The sequence below is a fragment of the Pongo abelii genome, chromosome 10 (assembly GCF_028885655.2).
Source record: "Pongo abelii isolate AG06213 chromosome 10, NHGRI_mPonAbe1-v2.0_pri, whole genome shotgun sequence".
Classification (NCBI taxonomy): domain Eukaryota; kingdom Metazoa; phylum Chordata; class Mammalia; order Primates; family Hominidae; genus Pongo; species Pongo abelii.
Window position 1 is genome coordinate 39797521 of NC_071995.2, and position 18170 is coordinate 39815690.

Genomic DNA, 18170 nt, shown 5'->3' on the forward strand with positions numbered 1-18170 from the left:
TGGGCATCCACTGGAACTGAGGGGGCATGCAGTACAGACGTATATGTAAGAAAGTTTGGGGGAGGGGATTTGGGAGATGCTAGAGACATGCTTCAGTGCACTTGCTTACCTTCCTGAAATTGGAAATTTCAACGGTTCCTTGGTCCTCGAGGCACTCACAATAACTTCAAACAATGTGGATCTGTGGAGATTACCCAATAGGAGAACTCCAGTTACTGGTAAGTGATCCAGCTTTTTCTTCTCTATCAGAATAAGAAGATTATTTCATTTTATTTGAGATTATTATTACACGTAGAACTACAGAAGAAAGCATAAATTCACTAGATAACTATATATACACGTATCAAAGTAAATACGGAAACAATTTGCTAAATATAATGTCAGTGGAAACTTCTGACATTATCAGAAACATAAGGAAAAGAAAATCATTACAATGGTTTCATTTTAAAATTTCTACTATAATGGCTGCTATATTTTAATTTACAAAAATATCAGCCACCAGGCTATTTCATTTTGCTGAAACAGTATCATTATATTTTATATTAGTACAAGAATAATTAGTTGATCAAAATCTATCATTTCTTAACTAGTCATTGCCATTAACATTCACTAGATTTTGGTACAGAAGCCACCATGGTGGACTAATAATATGTTAGAATTCAGATAAAATGCCTCAATACAATTCTCACTTTATCACTCAAGTCTTTAACCAGGCCAGACGTGGTGGCTCATGCCTGTAATCCCAGCACTTTGGGAGGCTGAGGCAAGCAGATCACCTGAGATCAGGAGTTCGAGACCAACCTGGCTAATATGGCAAAACCTCGTCTCTACTGAAAATACAAAAATTAGATGGACATGGTGGTGCGTGACTGTAATCCCAGCTACTCGGGTGGCTGAGGCACGAGAACTGCTTGAACCCGGGAAGCAGAGGTTGCAGTGAGCGGAGATTGTGCCACTGCACTCCAGCCTGGATAACAGAGCGAGACTCAGTCTCCAAAAAAAAAAAAAAAAAAGTCATCCGGGCACGGTGGCTCACGCCTGTAATCCCAACACTTTTAGAGGCCAAGACAGGTGGATCACCTGAGATTGGGAGTTCGAGACCAGCCTGACCAACATGGTAAAACCCCATCTCTACTAAAAATACAAAAAGTAGCCAGCTGTGGTGGCATGCGCCTGTAATCCCAGCTACTAGGGAAGCTGAGGCAGAATTGCTTGAACTCGGGAGGTGGAGGTTGCAATGAGCCAAGTCATGCCATTGTACTCCAGCCTGGGCAACAAAGGGAGACTCTGTCAAAAAAAAAAAAAAAGTCAGCCAGGCACGGTGGCTCGCGCCTGTGATTCCAGCACTTTGGGAGTCTGAGGCGGGCGGATCACCCAAGGTTAGGAATTCTAGACCAGCCTCACTAACATGGTGAAACCCCGTCTCTACTAAAAATACAAAAATTAGCCGGGCGTAGTGGCAGGTGCCTATAATCCCAGCTACTCAGGAGGCTGAGGCAGGAGAATAGCTTGAACCCAGAAGGCAGAGGTTGCAGTGAGCCAAGATCGTGCCTGGGAGACACAGCAAGATTTCGTCTCAAAAAAAAAAAAAAAAAGTCTTTAACCATTTGTCACCTACTGACACACCAACCACAAACAAATAAAAGTATGCCAGTCATTGAAAAATATTAATAATGCTAATTATAATTTAAATACTTGTACAAAAGAAATATAGCAAATTTTAAACTTTTAAAATAATTGCCTAAAAATGGCCGTCACTGAAATAAAAACTATTTCTAATCGAAAGAAAAAAATCTCTCCAAAAGAAATTTATCTTCAAGCTCATATGAAGATATTATATTACCTTTAACTGAATACATATTAATCAATATATATTCATCATATTCATTTTAATGTGCCACAGCAGTGATGACTTCTAACACTAGTAACTACATTGGCAGGTACTAGATACAGATATATTTTAATACCCTTTACCATCATGCTTCTAAATAATCACCTCCTTCCTTCAAGAAACTTATGATTTCATGATTCTTCATTCTATGGAAACAAAGAAAGTGTATAGTTTTTCCTTTAAGAATAGTCTGGTAACTAACTCACCACTGAATAAATGAAAGAAAACAAAACAAACAAAAAATAAATGGGATAAAATGGTCTGTAAAATCATTCTACACAAATTCAAAATGTAATTCTAATGAAAATCTTATATTTCAATCCTGTTATGAGGTCATATTTGTATTTGTTAGGTTGACAACATACCTGTCAAGACTGTCAAGATCTGTGACAGACTCTTACTTAAATTTAAGATACAAATTGCCTTGGGTAAATGCATGCAGTTTTCTATAAATTTGAGTTAAGTATAACAGTAATAAATCCATTCACTTTTAAATGACCCATTCAAACAGGGGTACTACACAGACCTCCATTTCTAATTGGAATACATATCAGAAAAGAGTCATCTAGGTAACTTTTCTAGTTTACTAGACTCCTAGTCACTGGAGTAAGTACATAGCACAAAGGTCTTATATGTTTATAGTGACAAAACAGATCAAGGAACAATAATGCAAATATTTTATCCTAATGGTATAAGCTAATATAAAAGATGTCATTAAGAGGCCGGGCACGGTGGCTCAAGCCTGTAATCCCAGCACTCTGGGAGTCCAAGGTGGGCCTTTCTCTCACTGTCCAGATATCTTGCTCTGGGGCAAACAAGCTGTTATGTTCTGAGCCTACAGAAAAGAGAAGCCCACATAGCAGTAAACTGATGTCTCTGGCCAACAGCCAGATGCCTGAGGCCTGACAATAGACATGTGAGTTAACTTGGAAGCAGGTGTTCTAAGGTCTGCTGACAACCACATGAGTGAGCTTGCAAATGGATCCTTCCTCAGTTGAGCCCTAAGATGACTGCAGGCTTGTGAGAGAAAAGGTGGAAAAAAGAACAAAAGTCTATTATATTATTTAAATTAATCTGACCAGATTTTGAAGCCTTATCTTACTTTTCAAGTCAATTCTTAATAGCCATCTCTAAAGTGAATAATTTCTGTGTAAAACTATTTTATAAAACAATGACAAATTTTTCTAACATCACAAATTTCAATTGTCTCAAGCCAACTTGAGTGGCTCTAAATGTCTCATTTTCCTTCCTTAGGGAAAGTCATCCTTTTTTATTTCCATTGAATAAATAACTTTCTAAAATAGAAATTCCTCTATTACATTTCAACATGTTCACACAAATCATTCTGCTTTAACATAGTTAATTTCATTATCATTTTAAAAGTACATATAAAACTGTAAGTACTGAAATGCCATACCCTTAAAAAGTCTTCAGTGCGTGTATATTAATGACCTTTTTATGGAAACATACATCAAGGTATTAGTAACAGTAAGGTACAAACTCATTCTCTTTTATCTAATCTCAAAATATTAATGCCCCATTATCTTTCACCTAACTAGAATAGCCCAACTAGTCTATTTACACATTCCTGCAGCCTGCCAGTCCATTCTCCTTACAGAAGCCATAGAGCACTTCCACACTTAAACTCATTAAATGGCTTCTTGTTACACTTCCAATAAAATCTCAGTGTCATATCATTTACGACTAAATTGTGATCTGGCATTTTATCCACTTGCTCACCTTCATCTGATGCCACTCACCCTCTGCCTCACTATGCACTAGTCTTTGCTCAATGTAAAACAAACTCCTAACCAAAGGACTTTCAACTTGCTGTTAACTGTAACTCTTTCACAAATACCTCCTCTTATCCTTTTTTTTGAGACAAGGTCTGGCTTTTGTCCAGGATGGAGTGCAGTGGCACAATCTCAGCTCACTGCAACTTCCCCTTCTTGGGCTCAAGCCATTCTCTTACCTCAGCCTTCCAAGTAGCTGGGAAACCAGGCTCATGCTACCATGCCCGGCTAATTTTTGTACTTTTTGTAGAGATGGGGTTTTGCCACTTTGCCCAGGCTAGTCTCGAACTCCTGAGCTAAAGTGATCCAATGGCCTCAGCCTCCCAAAGTGCTGGGATTACAGGTGTGAGCCGCCATGCCCGGCCTCCTCTTATCCTTCTGCTTTCTGATTAAATGTCATCCACTCGAAGAAGCCTCTCCTCTTCACCCATTTCAAATAATTCCTGTCGTTGCCACACTCTGCAATGATTTTTTTTTTGTATTTTTTTGTTTGCAACTTAAATTCCATGAGGGCTGGCCAGGCACAGTGGCTCACGTCTGTAATTCCAGCACTTTGGGAGGCTGAGGTGGGTGGATCAATTGAGGTCAAGAGTTCGAGACCAGCCTGGCCAACATGGTGAAACCCCTTCTCTACTAAAAATACAGAAATTAACCAGGCGTGGTGGCAGGAGCCTGCAGTCCCAGCTACTCGGGAGGCTAAGGCAGGAGAATCGTTTGAACCTGGGAGGCAGAGGTTGCAGTGAGCTGAGATGGCACCACTGCACTCCAGCCTGGGCAACAGAGCGAGACTCCTCCATCTTAAATAAAATAAATAAATAAATTCCATGAGGGTAAAAATGTGTCTTGTTCTCCTCTGTAACTCCATTACCTAGCCCAGCACCTGCCTCAAAATAGCATTTTAATGTTTAATGGGTAATTAAAATATTTTTGAAATTCATAAGCCACTCATTGATTTTTAGTTCTAGAGTCTTGGCTATTCCTTTCTTATTCTGCCTACGTTCTAAATAACTTTGTTATTCAGCACTCCTAAAACCTGAATCTTTAGGCATTGTAAATCATATGAAATCCAGTGTAGGCTGAGTGCAATGGCTAACACCTGTAATTCCAGCACTTTGGGAGGCTGACATGGATCGCAAGAGCCCAGGAGTTCGAGACCAGCCTAGGCAACATAGTGAGACCTCATATCTATAGAAAATTGAAATAAAAAAAAGAAAAAAAATCCAGTGTACTTCAGAGATAGCTGTTACTTTATAGAACAAATGAAGTTTTAAAAGAAGTGCTGTGATTTGCTTGGTTAACCGATCATTAAAGAGTGCTACGGTTCATTCCTCCTAAAAACAGAAAATAAGGGTTTCTTCAAACCATACATATGCCCTCACAATTAACCATGCAATCTCCCAGGAGTTTTCAAAGCTACCATACAGTGGCGGGGCGTGGTGGCTCACACCTGTAATCCCAGCACTTTGGGAGGCTGAGGTGGGCAGATCACTTGAGGTCAGGAGTTCAAGACAACCTGGCCAACATGGCGAAACCCAGTCTCTACTAAAAACACCAAAAAAAATTAGCCAGGCATGGTGGCGCCTGTAGTCCTAGCTACTCGGGAGGCTGACGCAGAAGAATCACTTGAAATCAAGAGGCAGAGGTTGCAGTGAGCCCAGATTGCGCCACTGCACTCCAGCAGCCTAGGTGACAGAGTGAGATTCCATCTCAAAAAAAAAAATAATAATAATAAATAAATAAATAAAGCTACTGTACATTTACTTACCACTTAAATTCTTGACGTCAAGAAGTACCCAATGTTTTGGGATTTTTTTGTTGTTAATTCTATCACATTTTGTAGCTATAATCTAAAGTCATTGTTAGAGACATAGACTTAAAGATAGATATTACTAGATAATTATATCCTTGGGAAACAAAGTTAGTTACTAACATAATTTTACTTATCTTCCTACCTACCAATATTAACCTCCTTTATTTAGTCTATAAATATAAACCAGAATTATTGTAACATGAAAAGCTGAGGACAATCACTACACAGAATTATTATCTTGTTACAACTTAAAAATACAAATCTAAATGCTATACTTATTAAAACAAATACTACATGGAACTTGAGAGAAAAATTAAGATTCTGTCTGATGAAAGTAAAAGCCATTGGAGATGGCTAAACACACCCCCCTCTTTTTGAAAATATCCTCTTCCCTCTGTTTCTGTATTGTTACACTCTCCTGGGTTTCTTACTCCCTATTAATTTTTTTTTCCTTCTCCATGTCTTTCTTCTTCTTTGCGGGATGCTCTTCTTCTACCACTGTAAAAAAATAAAGATGTTCCTCAAAAGTCTCTCCTAGGTCTCTTTTCTCATAGTATGCAATCTATTCCCTCCCTCATCTGTCTTACCCGCTCCTACAGCTTCAACTCAAATCATGTGTACTAATGACTATCAAATATGTATTTACAGCCCTTTTCTCCTTCCTAAGCCTTACCCAACATATCCAAACTGCTTCAGAGATCTTCCCTCTCCAATTTTCCCCAGGCACCCCAAATTCAACAAATCTATAGGCAAACTATTACCTTCCCCCAAACCTGTCTTCCTATTTGCTATCTCAGTGAGAACTAACACCACTCACTCAACTGCTTAAGTCAGAATCCTGAGATTCATCCTTGATACCTCCCCTTCACTACAACCCAACTTCCTGCCTCCCACAACCATATCCAATCAACCATCAAGTTCTACAGATCTCTCCTAAGCACATCTATAATACATTCATTTCTGTCTCCCATCTGGCATTCCCCTTATTCAGGAGATTACTGCCTCTTGCCTAGACTATCAGAATGGTTTCTCTGCCTCTAGCTCAGATTCAGCAAGAAAGTAAGCATGACACAAGAGAGAATAAAATCTATCGGCTGTGGTTTCAATCATGCATTATATTGATGGTAAAAGAAAACATTTTAAAAACTGCTGATAATTGAACATGCAGGTAGCTTAGATTGACGTAAGTTCTTCTATCCAGTAAAATAGGTATAATTTTTTTTATAAGAAAATGGTTTTATTCCTAATTTTTAGTTCCCATACAGTTTACAAATACATTTTTACTCTGATAATACAGCTTTGCAACTAGCAAAGCAGTTGCGCTAACACCCATAAATATAGGTGGGGAGACAATTAACATCCACTAACATATTCCATCTAACTCACAAAATTATGAAATTATATAAATATTCCTTAAAAAACAAGAAGTAGAAAGTAGTTTAAAGCAGCAACAGAATCAGATATATAATAAAGGGGCTTTTGCAGTTCATTTAAGTATTATCAGTACCTACACAAGACACTGTGATGGGCATTGAGAATTTTTAAAATATTATTACAATTATCATTATTATTAACTAAGAAATGTGCTAAATTCATTTTATCACTTATATTTAATTACCACCAAAAAACCACATGAATATAAATGTCGAGGAGGGGATTTAAACCGAAACGTGATAATGGGACCAATGATACAGCCCTCAGGAAGGAAAGAAACAAATACAAAATATTTTCAATACACTGTGTAAATATATCATCACTTTTAGCATAGAATGCTTTAAGAGTAATTGAGAGGGCATTCACTCTGACCTAGAGACAACGGAATGCTTAGCCTTCAGAGATGAAGCCTGAGCAATCATAAAGACCATGAAATTGTGGAGGATGGAGAAGTAGAGGGCAGAAGAAACAGCATAATATATAAAATGGCACAGTGGCCTAAAAAAGACCATGACCATGCTCAGACAATCCCAACCTTGAAAACAGATGTACTCTTTAACTATGGCAAACAGTAAAAAATTCTGCTTTTACCGGCTTAATTCTTAAGTCTATATATACTGCTTACTCCTATTACACTACCAGAGTACTTTCTAGACGTTAGAACTTACTGGTAAGGTCCAAATTTTTATGTAACAGTCTACATCAGGCTACTAGGAAACAAACACAAACACACACACAAACACACACACACACACAGAGATGATTATCGATCTCATCAAGGCTTAGGTATTTCATGGTATTTCAGATTACTGCAGTTATAAAGCTAGGTGCACACAATTACCAACTACGATGATATGCATGTATACATTTCCCTTTTTGACTTATGAATATGGTTTGTCTGCTCGTAACTGTTATATCTGCATGACTGTTGTTAGTATACCTTAGTGTCTATGCTTGCAAAAATGTTATTGCCTATTTTATTGTGTAGTGGCCTATGAATTGTTCTGTTTTTATCTGTTTCTCAAATAAATCCCCCTTTTAAAATGTATGTGTCTTTTAAAAAATGTATTATTTTTTCCAGAATACATTTTTGGGATTTTGACCTTTCAGGATTGTGATTTGGAGGATTTTAGACTTTAAGGATGTTGATTTTTCAGGATTTCAACATTCGAGATTATGGCATTCGGGACCCTATCTTTTGGGATTATGACTGGCTCCCAAAATAATCTTATTAAATGTTATCAAAATGTATAATTTGATAGCATTATGAATTTAACGTATGTTTCATCTGTAAATTATAATGCTCATTACTAATTTAATCAGTCGATTATGTAGCTCTGAGTCTTACTAATCTTGGTCCTTAAAAAGAACAAATGTGTCTAAGAAGATGAGTGGGGGAAAAAAGGAAAGATACAGAGAAGGAGGGAGGGAGAAAGGGCTTTCAAGAAAGAAAGCTTCAACTCTCTCTTGCCACCCTACAAAACTCACTAATAGCTCTTCTTTTTGAAATGTGAGGGTAGGTAATCCAGTCACAATTAACCTAGCCTGTGCTGAACAGAATTTGAGTGGTAAAACAGGGCAGTGATTTTCCACAAATGTTTTGCAAAACACCCTTATAAAATAAAAATTAAGAGAAATCCTAATAAAATATATAATGGCATAAATGACCTGGATGAAGTTCACCACAGAGCCCCACTTGCTTGCTCCCACTGAGCCAATTCCATGAAACCTTAGGAATCCACTCAACACAATTTGAAACCACTGGGCCCTCCTGAGGGAAAGCCAGGTCTCGTCTACCCCAAAAAGCTTGTTACTTGATTATAACAGGCAAACCTCTCTCCTCTTTACCCTCTTATTTCCTGAAGCCTGCTCTTTCACAGGAGGCTTCCCAAAGATGGCTTTGGATGAGCTGTATGGTTGAAGGAATGTACAGCTGTGTACAGATATTGGGAGCAGGGATAAGAGATAGGAGGTATAACAGAGAAAGCATTTTTGGATATGAGAGTTCATTAAGCTCATTCAGAGAAGTGTCTGCTAAACACAAAGGGGGACCAGAGATATAGACACAGAGAGATGCCCACATACCCACATTCCTGTACACATATGCATGCCCAGGCACACACCCATACATACAACCCTGCCTGCACACACACATGCACACACAAAAACGTGAGGGAAAAGCTCTTTGGAAAAAGCAGCTCGAAGTGGGATGAATACCTCAGACCCCGTCCACCTCATTATCTTATCCAGAAAAAATAGAGCAGTGTTTCTCAAACTTTAATGTGCATATAAATAACCTAAAGATCCTGTTAAAGTGCAGGTTCTGATTCAGTAAGTCCTCAACGAGGCCTGAGATTGTACATTTCTAACAAGCTCCCAGGTGATGCTAACGCCACTGGTCTGTGGACCACACTTTGATAGCAACATCCTACATAACAACACATCTCCACATGATCTATATTATAATTGAAAAACAAAGTTCCCTGGTAAAATAAGACTGAGAACTGCTCAATTAAATAAGACAAAACAAACTGGAGCCTTCTCAGAGACTGGAGGACTTCTCAGAGACTAACTTAGAGGACCAAGATGAGGTGAGAAGGGTCATGAGAAGGCCCTAAAATGGGAAAAAGTCTACTTTTTTCCCATTCTTCCAATGAGAGATACTTCAAGTTTCAATTTTAAATGCTAATATCTATGCAAAAATACAGAGTGGAAACACAACATTTTAGAAGTAGCTAACTTCTGACCGGAATGATAATATGAAAATAATCATTACTATCTTCCTCCTTATACTTCCTTAAATCTTTAATGTATACATAATACTTTTATAATCATGAGAAAAAGAATTATCTTAAAGAAAAACTAAAACTCCATCCCCCACACCCAGATTCTTTACATTAGCATTTAGAACAATTACTTTATTCAGACTTACATAAAACATAAAAGATTTTCTAGTAAAGGAAGAACTGTTGGTGAAGTAAATAAAGAATGAAGCAATTAAAACATTTTAGAAGGTAGGCTACAAATAAATATTAGTGAAGAGACTTTGGGCTGTGGGGGGACAAAAGATAAACAGCAAAAATGGACGGAACTAAGAGGAAAGAAGACCAAAATCACTTTGCCTACTCCACGAATGCACCAAGAGCTTTACCTGCTGAGCAACTACCTCCCTGGCATAAAAATCATCTACTTGCTGCCATTCTGGGTTGACTGTCCCTAGTATATTCTATAAAAGTTAAGTAGGTTGTGCAAAGGAACCCTGATCAGACTGTAAAACATGTAAAGATGAAATGGTTTAATTCATATGTCTAAAAATTGTCAGGGGGCTATACAAACTTTACATCATACACACACACCCAGTCATTCACACATTCACATATAATCAGTGATTATATTACTATTAGTGATTCTTAATATTTGTATCACAAATAAAAGAGAGAAATAATACTTACTGGTATTTCTCCTGAGAAACACTATGATATCAAAGAAGTGAGGATATACAGCAAAATAAAAGTTGTTATAAAAGACATAAAAATGAAGTTTGTTAACATTTGTACTTCAAAAATATTAGTAAATATAGGAAAAAAGACAGCCATTTTATTCTTTATTCACCATACTATTAGCCTAGATTTTTAACATTTAGTTCTTGTTTTTAAGTTCTTATATTATTTACAAGTAGTAGGTCTAATGTTAGAAAGTGTCAAGAGGTATACCACCAGATCTAGGTATAGGGAAAATTATAAGACGAAATCTTTAAGAAGTTACTTGCTAGCAAATTTAATTAAATGCTACCACAGCAAGGTTATAAAAAGGGACTGGAGGCTAGGCATTGTGGCTCACACCTGTAATCTCAATACTTTGGAAGGCTGAGGCAGGAGGGGTGCTTGAGGCAAAGTTTGAGACCAGGCTGGACAACACAGTAAGACCTCATCTCCACAAAAAATTTTAAAATTACCTGGGTGTGATGGAGCACGCCTGTAGTCCTAGCTCCTTGGGAGGTTGAGGCTTGAGCCCAGGAGTTTGAAGTTATAGTAAGCTATGATCGCACCACTGCACTCCGGCCTGGGTGACAGAGCAAGACTCTATCTCTTAAAACAAATTTTTTTTTAAGTGACTGGAAATTCAGATTTCTAAATCTCACACTGATCAACTACTGACCCAACTCACAATACTTCCGGCCTGTCTTCTTACCTATCAAGAGGATACGAGGCTAGAGCCATGAGTTCCAACAAATAGAAAAGACCTCACCCAGCAGATTGCTAAATATTATGCTAGTTCCCCAAATTCCACAATTAAGAATCCTCCAAACTTAGCTGAAAATCCCAACAAGAAGGTTTTGAAAACAATAGTAGTCTCAGCCCATTTCAAAAGTTTAATACAAGCCTCTCTACTCAAAATCTCTCAAGATCTTCCCTCTGAAGACGCTCTTATCTGTCTATCATTAAGGTTTCAAGTAATAAAAACTTGTCTGGCTCAGGATGTGACTAAACACTCTAGAAACACTTCAAAGGTTCCTTTTAGCTCTAAAATTCTCAGTAATTCTATAATTTCCCACAATAAACAATATTGCGGAATGAAGTACATACAGAATCTTTCAAAACATTGATTATAAATCACAGCTCATATAACAAAAGGTACCGTTTTAACAACCATGAAAGCCAATAAACAGAACACTGTAAGTGTTCAACAAATGATCAACAAACATTAGTTAAATAATTATTCCAAGCTATAAAGATTTAAGGAAAACATACCTTAAAGAAAAAAACACTAAGGTTTCACCAAATCCTTGAATGGAAACTTGATATTCCACAGAATGTTAATCTTTCTACCAATGTTGGCCCTACATCTAACCTTGAAGGAAAGAGAAATAAGCAAAAAAACCTTTCATTCAACTGGGATGGTTTTATAAACCTCTTTATTAAAGACAAAGGAGTGAAAAGATCAACCAGTAATCCAACAACCCAGGTATCAATCTAGGCTCTAACATTAATTATTTGATTAGCAGACCATCTTCCTCATCAGCCATATAGGGGCGGTTTGATGAGCAAATAGAAGGATATATAGGAAAGCACTCTGAACACAGTAAAGCACTATACAAGTGCACTTACATAAAAGGGCAGGATTGTTAAATTTATATATATTCAATACTTGAAAAATCATCCCAGGAATCATCTATTTTGTAAATAAAAAATTTTATACTAGGGTTACATTATTTAGTGTCTGTTTCATAAGTTACCTATTTTATTGGTTATATTGGCAATGATGGCCAGCATGATATTCAGGGTTTTTTTTTTTTTCCCTTTTCTTTCAAAAGCATTGTTGAGAAGATTAAATGGTTTTAATTCTCATTGTTGAGAAGATTAAATGGTAAAGCCATTATCACAGTGGCTGACACACAGTAAGTGCTCTGTAAGTAGTGGCCATTACTGTTAAGGAATAAATGGTGGCTTATAATTTATTGCTGCCAAATTCTTTTTTTTTTTTTTTTTGTTACCATTGGTAGTTTCTGGTGTTGGAAACTCAGTAAAAAGCTGTGTCTTTCATTATCTGCCACTCGTGCAGTGCTTTACTGTGCTCAGAATGTTTTCCTATATACACTTCCATTTGCTCATCAAACAACTCTATGCGACTGGTGAAGAAGGTAGAAATCCAGTCACGGAATTAGCATTAGAGCCCAGATTGACACCCGAGTTGTTTGAAGGAGGTTTATAAAACTATCATAGTTGGGTAAAAGGTTTCTTTGCTTATTCCTCTTTCCTTCAAAGTTACATATAGGGCCAGCATACTATGTAGGAAGTTTCAGTCTACTGAAATTTTACAGCAATTATATAACTATCATCTTAAAAACAGAGGTTTCTTTAAAACACACACACACACACACACACACACACACACACATATACAAACAAAAAGATAAAGAAAAGGCTTTACCCAGCAATGAAGTGCCAGCTGTTTCAAATAACATAATTTGGGTGAAATTTCTTAGGGGAGACAGTAATCAATCAAACTGGAGATTGGCCATGATGTTAAAGCACATTTTACCAAAAGTGCTTTATTTATATTTATTTATTTATTTTTACAGACAGGGTCTCGCTATATTGCCCAGGCTAGTCTTGAACTCCTAGGCTCAAGCAATCCTCCTGCCTCAGCCTGTAAAAGTGCTGGGATTACAGGTGTGAGCCACCTCGCGCCAACAAAAGTGCTTTATTAATAATGGCCACATGCGGCCATAAAAAAGGATGAGTTCGTGTCCCTCACAGGGACATGGATGAAGCTGGAAACCATCATTCTCAGCAAACTAACACAGGAACAGAAAACCAAACATGGCATGTTCTCGCTCATAGGTGGGAGTTGAACAATGAGAACACATGGACACAGGGAGGGGAACATCACACACTGGGGCCTGTTGCGGGGTGGGGGGCAAAGGGAGGGAGAGCATTAGGACAAATACCTAATGCATGAGGGGCTTAAAACCTAGATGATGAGTTGATGGGTGGAGCAAACCACCATGGCACATGTATATCTATGTAACAAATCTTCACGTTCTGCACATGTATCCCAGAAGTTAAAGTAAAATAAATAAATAAATAATAATGGCCACAACAGTAACTAATTTCATATAAGCACAGACTTCTCCAAAAACTAGAACTATGTTGGAAAATCCATTCTCAACTCCTTGTATTTACTCACTAGCAAATATTACCTATCTTCTGTGCTAGAATTCAAACCCTTAAAGGCTAGAATTGGGTTTCATCCACAATTCTAAGTCCTAGCATAATTCATTGCATATGTTTCCCAGTAAGCATGTATTTATAATATATTTTAGTTTCTAATAGGCCCTTGATGTCAACTACCTTAACTTTAAAAATCATTCAACAGAAAACTAACAATTTAGGTGAAGAATACAATATATTTCTTTTTTTATTATACTTTAAATTCTGGGATACATGTGCAGAACCTCCAGGTTTGTTACATAGGTATACACGTGCCATAGTGGTTTGCTGTATCCATCAACCCGTCATCTACATTAGGCAATTCTCCTAATGCTATCCCTCCTCTAGCCCCCGACCCCGAGACAGGCTCCCACGTGTGATGTTCCCCTCCCTGTGTCCATGTGTTCCCATTGTTCAACTCCCAGTTATGAGTGAGAATACGTGGTGTTTGGTTTTCTGATCCTGTGTTAGTTTGCTGAGAATGATGGTTTCCAGCTTCATCCATGTCCCTGCAAAGGACATGAACTCATCCTTTTTACAGCTGCATAGTATTCCATGGTGTATATGTGCCACATTTTCTTTATCCAGTCTATCATTGATGGGCATTTGGGTTGGTTCCAAGTCTTTGCTTTTGTGAATAGTGCTGCAATAAACATACGTGTGCATGTGTCTTTACAGTAGAATGATTTATAATCCTTTGGGTATATACCCAGTAATGAGACTGCTCGGTTAAATGGTATTTCTGGTTCTAGATCCCTGAGGAATCACCACACTGTCTTCCACAATGGTTGAACTAATTTACACTCCCACCAACAGTGTAAAAGCGTTCCTATTTCTCTACATCCTCTCCAGCATCTGCTGTTTCCAGACTTTTTAATGATTGCCATTCTAACTGGCGTGAGATGGTATCTCATTGTGGTTTGATGTGCATTTCTCTAATGACCAGTGATGAGTTTTTCATGTTTGTTGGCTGCATAAATGTCTTCTTTTGGGAAGTGTCTGTTCATATCCTTCGCCCACTTTTTGATGGTGTTGGCTTTTTTTTTCTTGTAAATTTAAGTTCTTTGTATATTCTGGATATTAGCCCTTTGTCAGATGGACAGATGGCAAAAATGTTCTCCATTTCTGTAGGTTGCCTGTTCACTCTGATGATAGTTTCTTTTGCTGTGCAGAAGCTCTTTAGTTCAATTAGATCTCATTTGTCAATTTTGGCTTTTGCTGCCACTGCTTTTGGTGTTTTAGTCATAAAGTCTTTGCCCATGCCTATGTCCTGAATAGTATTGCCTAGGTTTTCTTCCAGGGTATTTACGGTTTTAGGTCTTATGTTAAAGTCTTTAATCCACCTTGAGTTAATTTTGTGTAAAGTGTAAGGAAGGGATCCAGTTTCAGTTTTCTGCATATGGCTAGCCAGTTTTCCCAACACCATTTATTAAATAGGGAATCCTTTCCCTAGTGTTTGTTTTTGTCAGGTTTGTCGAAGATTAGATGGTTGTAGATGCATGGTGTTATTTCTGAGGACTCTGTTCTGTTCTATTGGTCTATATATCTGTTTTGGTACCAGTACCATGCTGTTTTGGTTACTGTAGACTTGTGGTATAGTTTGAAGTCACGTAGCATGATGCCTCCAGCTTTGTTCTTTTTCCTTAGGATTGTTTTGGGTATACAGGCTCTTTTTTGGTTCCATATGAAATTTATATTAGTTTTTCTAATTCTGTGAAGAAAGTCAATGGTAGCTTGATGGGGATAGCATTGAATCTATAAATTACTTTGGGAAGTATGGCCATTTTCACAATATTGATTCTTCCTATCCATGAGCATGGAATGTTTTTCCATTTGTTTGTGTCCTCTCTTATTTCCTTGAGCAGTGGTTTGTAGTTCTCCTTGAAGAGGTCCTTCACATCCCTTGTAAGTTGTATTCCTAGGTATTTTATTCTCCTTGTAGCAATGGAATATACAATATATTTCTTAATACGCTGTACACTTTCATGACTTTATTGGTTTTAGTCAAGAAATACTTTGTTTTTAGCTGTATCATATAAATTTCAACAATCTGAAAAATGAGACCTAATAAGTGGCCACAAATGAGATCATAACAATATTATACAACTTGCCAAAGCTGTTCCTTAAAAATGCTAAGGTGTTCATGTACAATATCATCCTTGAAATAATGCTAATACAGTTGGGTGCAGTGGTTCATGCCTGTAATCCCAACATTTTGGAGGCCAAGGTGAGAGGACTGCTTTGGCCCAGGAGTTTGACACCCCCTCTCTACCAAAAATTTAAAAATTAGCCAGACATAGTAGCACACCCTTGTAGTCCCAGCTACTTGGGAGGCTAAGGTGAGGGCACCACTTCAACCTGGGAGGTTGAGGCTGCAGTAAGCTATATCCACACCACTGCACTCCACCCTGGGCAACAGAGTGAAACCCTGTCTCAGAAAATAAATAAATAAATAATGCTAAAACGATTTATACCTACAACTTAGAGACAAAATAGTCTGATAATACTTTTACAAATAGTGTTCAAAATTATTGGAAAAGCAACATCAGGTGTCAAATAGTAATTGTCAAATTTGAAGAAACATTAATTGAAAACATTTAAATATCTACAATACTTCAGGTATTTTATTAGCTTCTGGGAATATCAAAGTGAATAAGACGGTCTCTGCCCTGTAGGGCAGATAAGTGTCTAGACAATTATACTACAATATAGTTATTCTCCAGGAATAATTACATATACATACAGCCATGCATCATTTAATGACAGGGATATGTTCTGAAAAATGCATCATTAGGTGATTTCATTGTGGGAACATCACAGAATGTACTTATACAAACCTAGATGGTACAGCCTACTACATACCTAGGCTATATGGTAGAGCCTATTGCTCTGAAGCTAGGGGTGTACAGGATGTTACTATACTGAATGTTTCAGGTAATTGTAACACCATGGTAAGTATTTGTATCTAAACATAACTAAACATAGAAAAAGTAGAGTAAAAATATAGTATCATTTTATGGGACTGTATATGTGGTTCCCCACTGACCAAAATGTCATTATGGAGTGCATGACTGACTCTACATACATAGAATCAATATGATACCAAGAGGTGGAGGGACGGTAATCCTAGAGGGCTTCTTTGAAAAGTACCATATGGTGGCTCACGCCTGTAATCACAGTATTTTGGGAGGCTGAGGCAGGCGGATCACGAGGTCAGGAGGTGGAAACCATCCTGGCCAACATGGTGAAACCCTGTCTCTACTAAAAACACAAAGATTAGCTGGGTATGGTGGCGCATGCCTGTAATCCCAGCTACTCAGGAGGCTGAGGCAGGAGAATCGCTTGAATCTGGGAGGCGGAGATTGCAGCGAGCCAAGATCGCGCTACTGCACTCCAGCCTGGCGACAGAGCAAGACTCCGTCAAGAAAGAAAAGAAAGAAAAGAAAGGAGAGAGAGAGAGAGAGACAGAGAGAGAAAGAGAGAAAGAAAGAAAGAAGTACCGTATGATAAAAATAATTCAGTGCTGACACAGCACAGGATTGGGATAAGCAGCAGGAAATGAAGCTAGGAAGGTAGTTTAGAGATGGATTATCATTATGGCCTTGAACACTATCCTAATGATCTCAGCCTTTATTCAGCAGCCACTAATAGGACTCAATTTTTTTTTTAAATATACAGGGACCAACATAATCAGATAGGTTTCAGAAAAGATAATGAAGATGTTAGTAGCATTCCAAAGGAGAGACCAATTTGTCCAATAGTTCATGACAGAAGTGATATGGGCTTCTGAACTGTAACTACATAAAAGGAAAAAGGATAGATTTAAGAGACAATCCAGAGAAAGGACATGAAGGATGACTACAAATTAGAATCAAAGCTGAGACAATGATGGTTTCTAGCTGAGGTTCCAGAAAGGAGTTTATGCCACATACAAAGTAAAGAATATACAGATGCCAGGTTTGGGGAGGCAGAAATGGGTTTCAGAGATATACATAGAAATCTATGAAAAAGGAGTCTTAGAGACATCAAGGAAGTAGAGTTTCAATTTAAAAAGGGCCAACAACATCAAATACTTTGGAGCCGACATCAACAGATGGGTGAGATTGGGCCACTGAGTTAAACAACTAGGATACTAGTTATCAGGCCTCACACTATAAAGGAAATAAAAAGAATACCTGCTGAAGTAAAGCCATTACATGTAGAAACCCAAGCCAATAAACTCTAGACCAGCAGTTCACAAACTTTTTGGTCTTAGGATCATTTACACTCTTAAAATTTAAGAGTTTTTGTTTTTTGTTTTTCTTAATGTGGATCATATATCGATGTTTACTATATTAGAAATAAAAACTGATAAAAATCTAAATATCTTAGTTCATTTAAAAAATAAATACATCACATATTAAATGACATATTTTTATTTTAAAAACTTATTATTTTCCAAAACAAAGATATTTTGTATGAAGAGTGGCATTGTATATTTTTGCAAACCTCTAACATCTGGTTAGTAGAAGACACCTGGATTGTCACAT

The 18170-nt window shown here is 37.5% G+C and overlaps 1 protein-coding gene across 10 annotated transcripts in view; it reads right to left on the minus strand.

Annotated features, from left to right (window-relative positions):
• The window catches only part of YAF2 (YY1 associated factor 2), a 76797-nt gene that overhangs the window by 51445 nt on the left and 7182 nt on the right, over positions 1 to 18170 (minus strand). For 2 of the 10 annotated variants that reach the window (XM_063712120.1, XM_054527144.2), the window contains 2 exons: positions 1997 to 2037; positions 110 to 242 (listed from right to left, as the gene is read on the minus strand). The exons of 3 other annotated variants lie outside the window; for them this stretch is intronic. In XM_063712120.1, the coding sequence (XP_063568190.1) occupies positions 110 to 242; positions 1997 to 2037 (174 nt within the window). Of the gene's footprint in view, positions 1 to 109; positions 243 to 1996; positions 2038 to 18170 lie in introns of those variants that run through there. 5 more of the 10 variants (XM_002823107.6, XR_010135752.1, XM_054527145.2 and 2 more) reach the window with 4 other exon arrangements.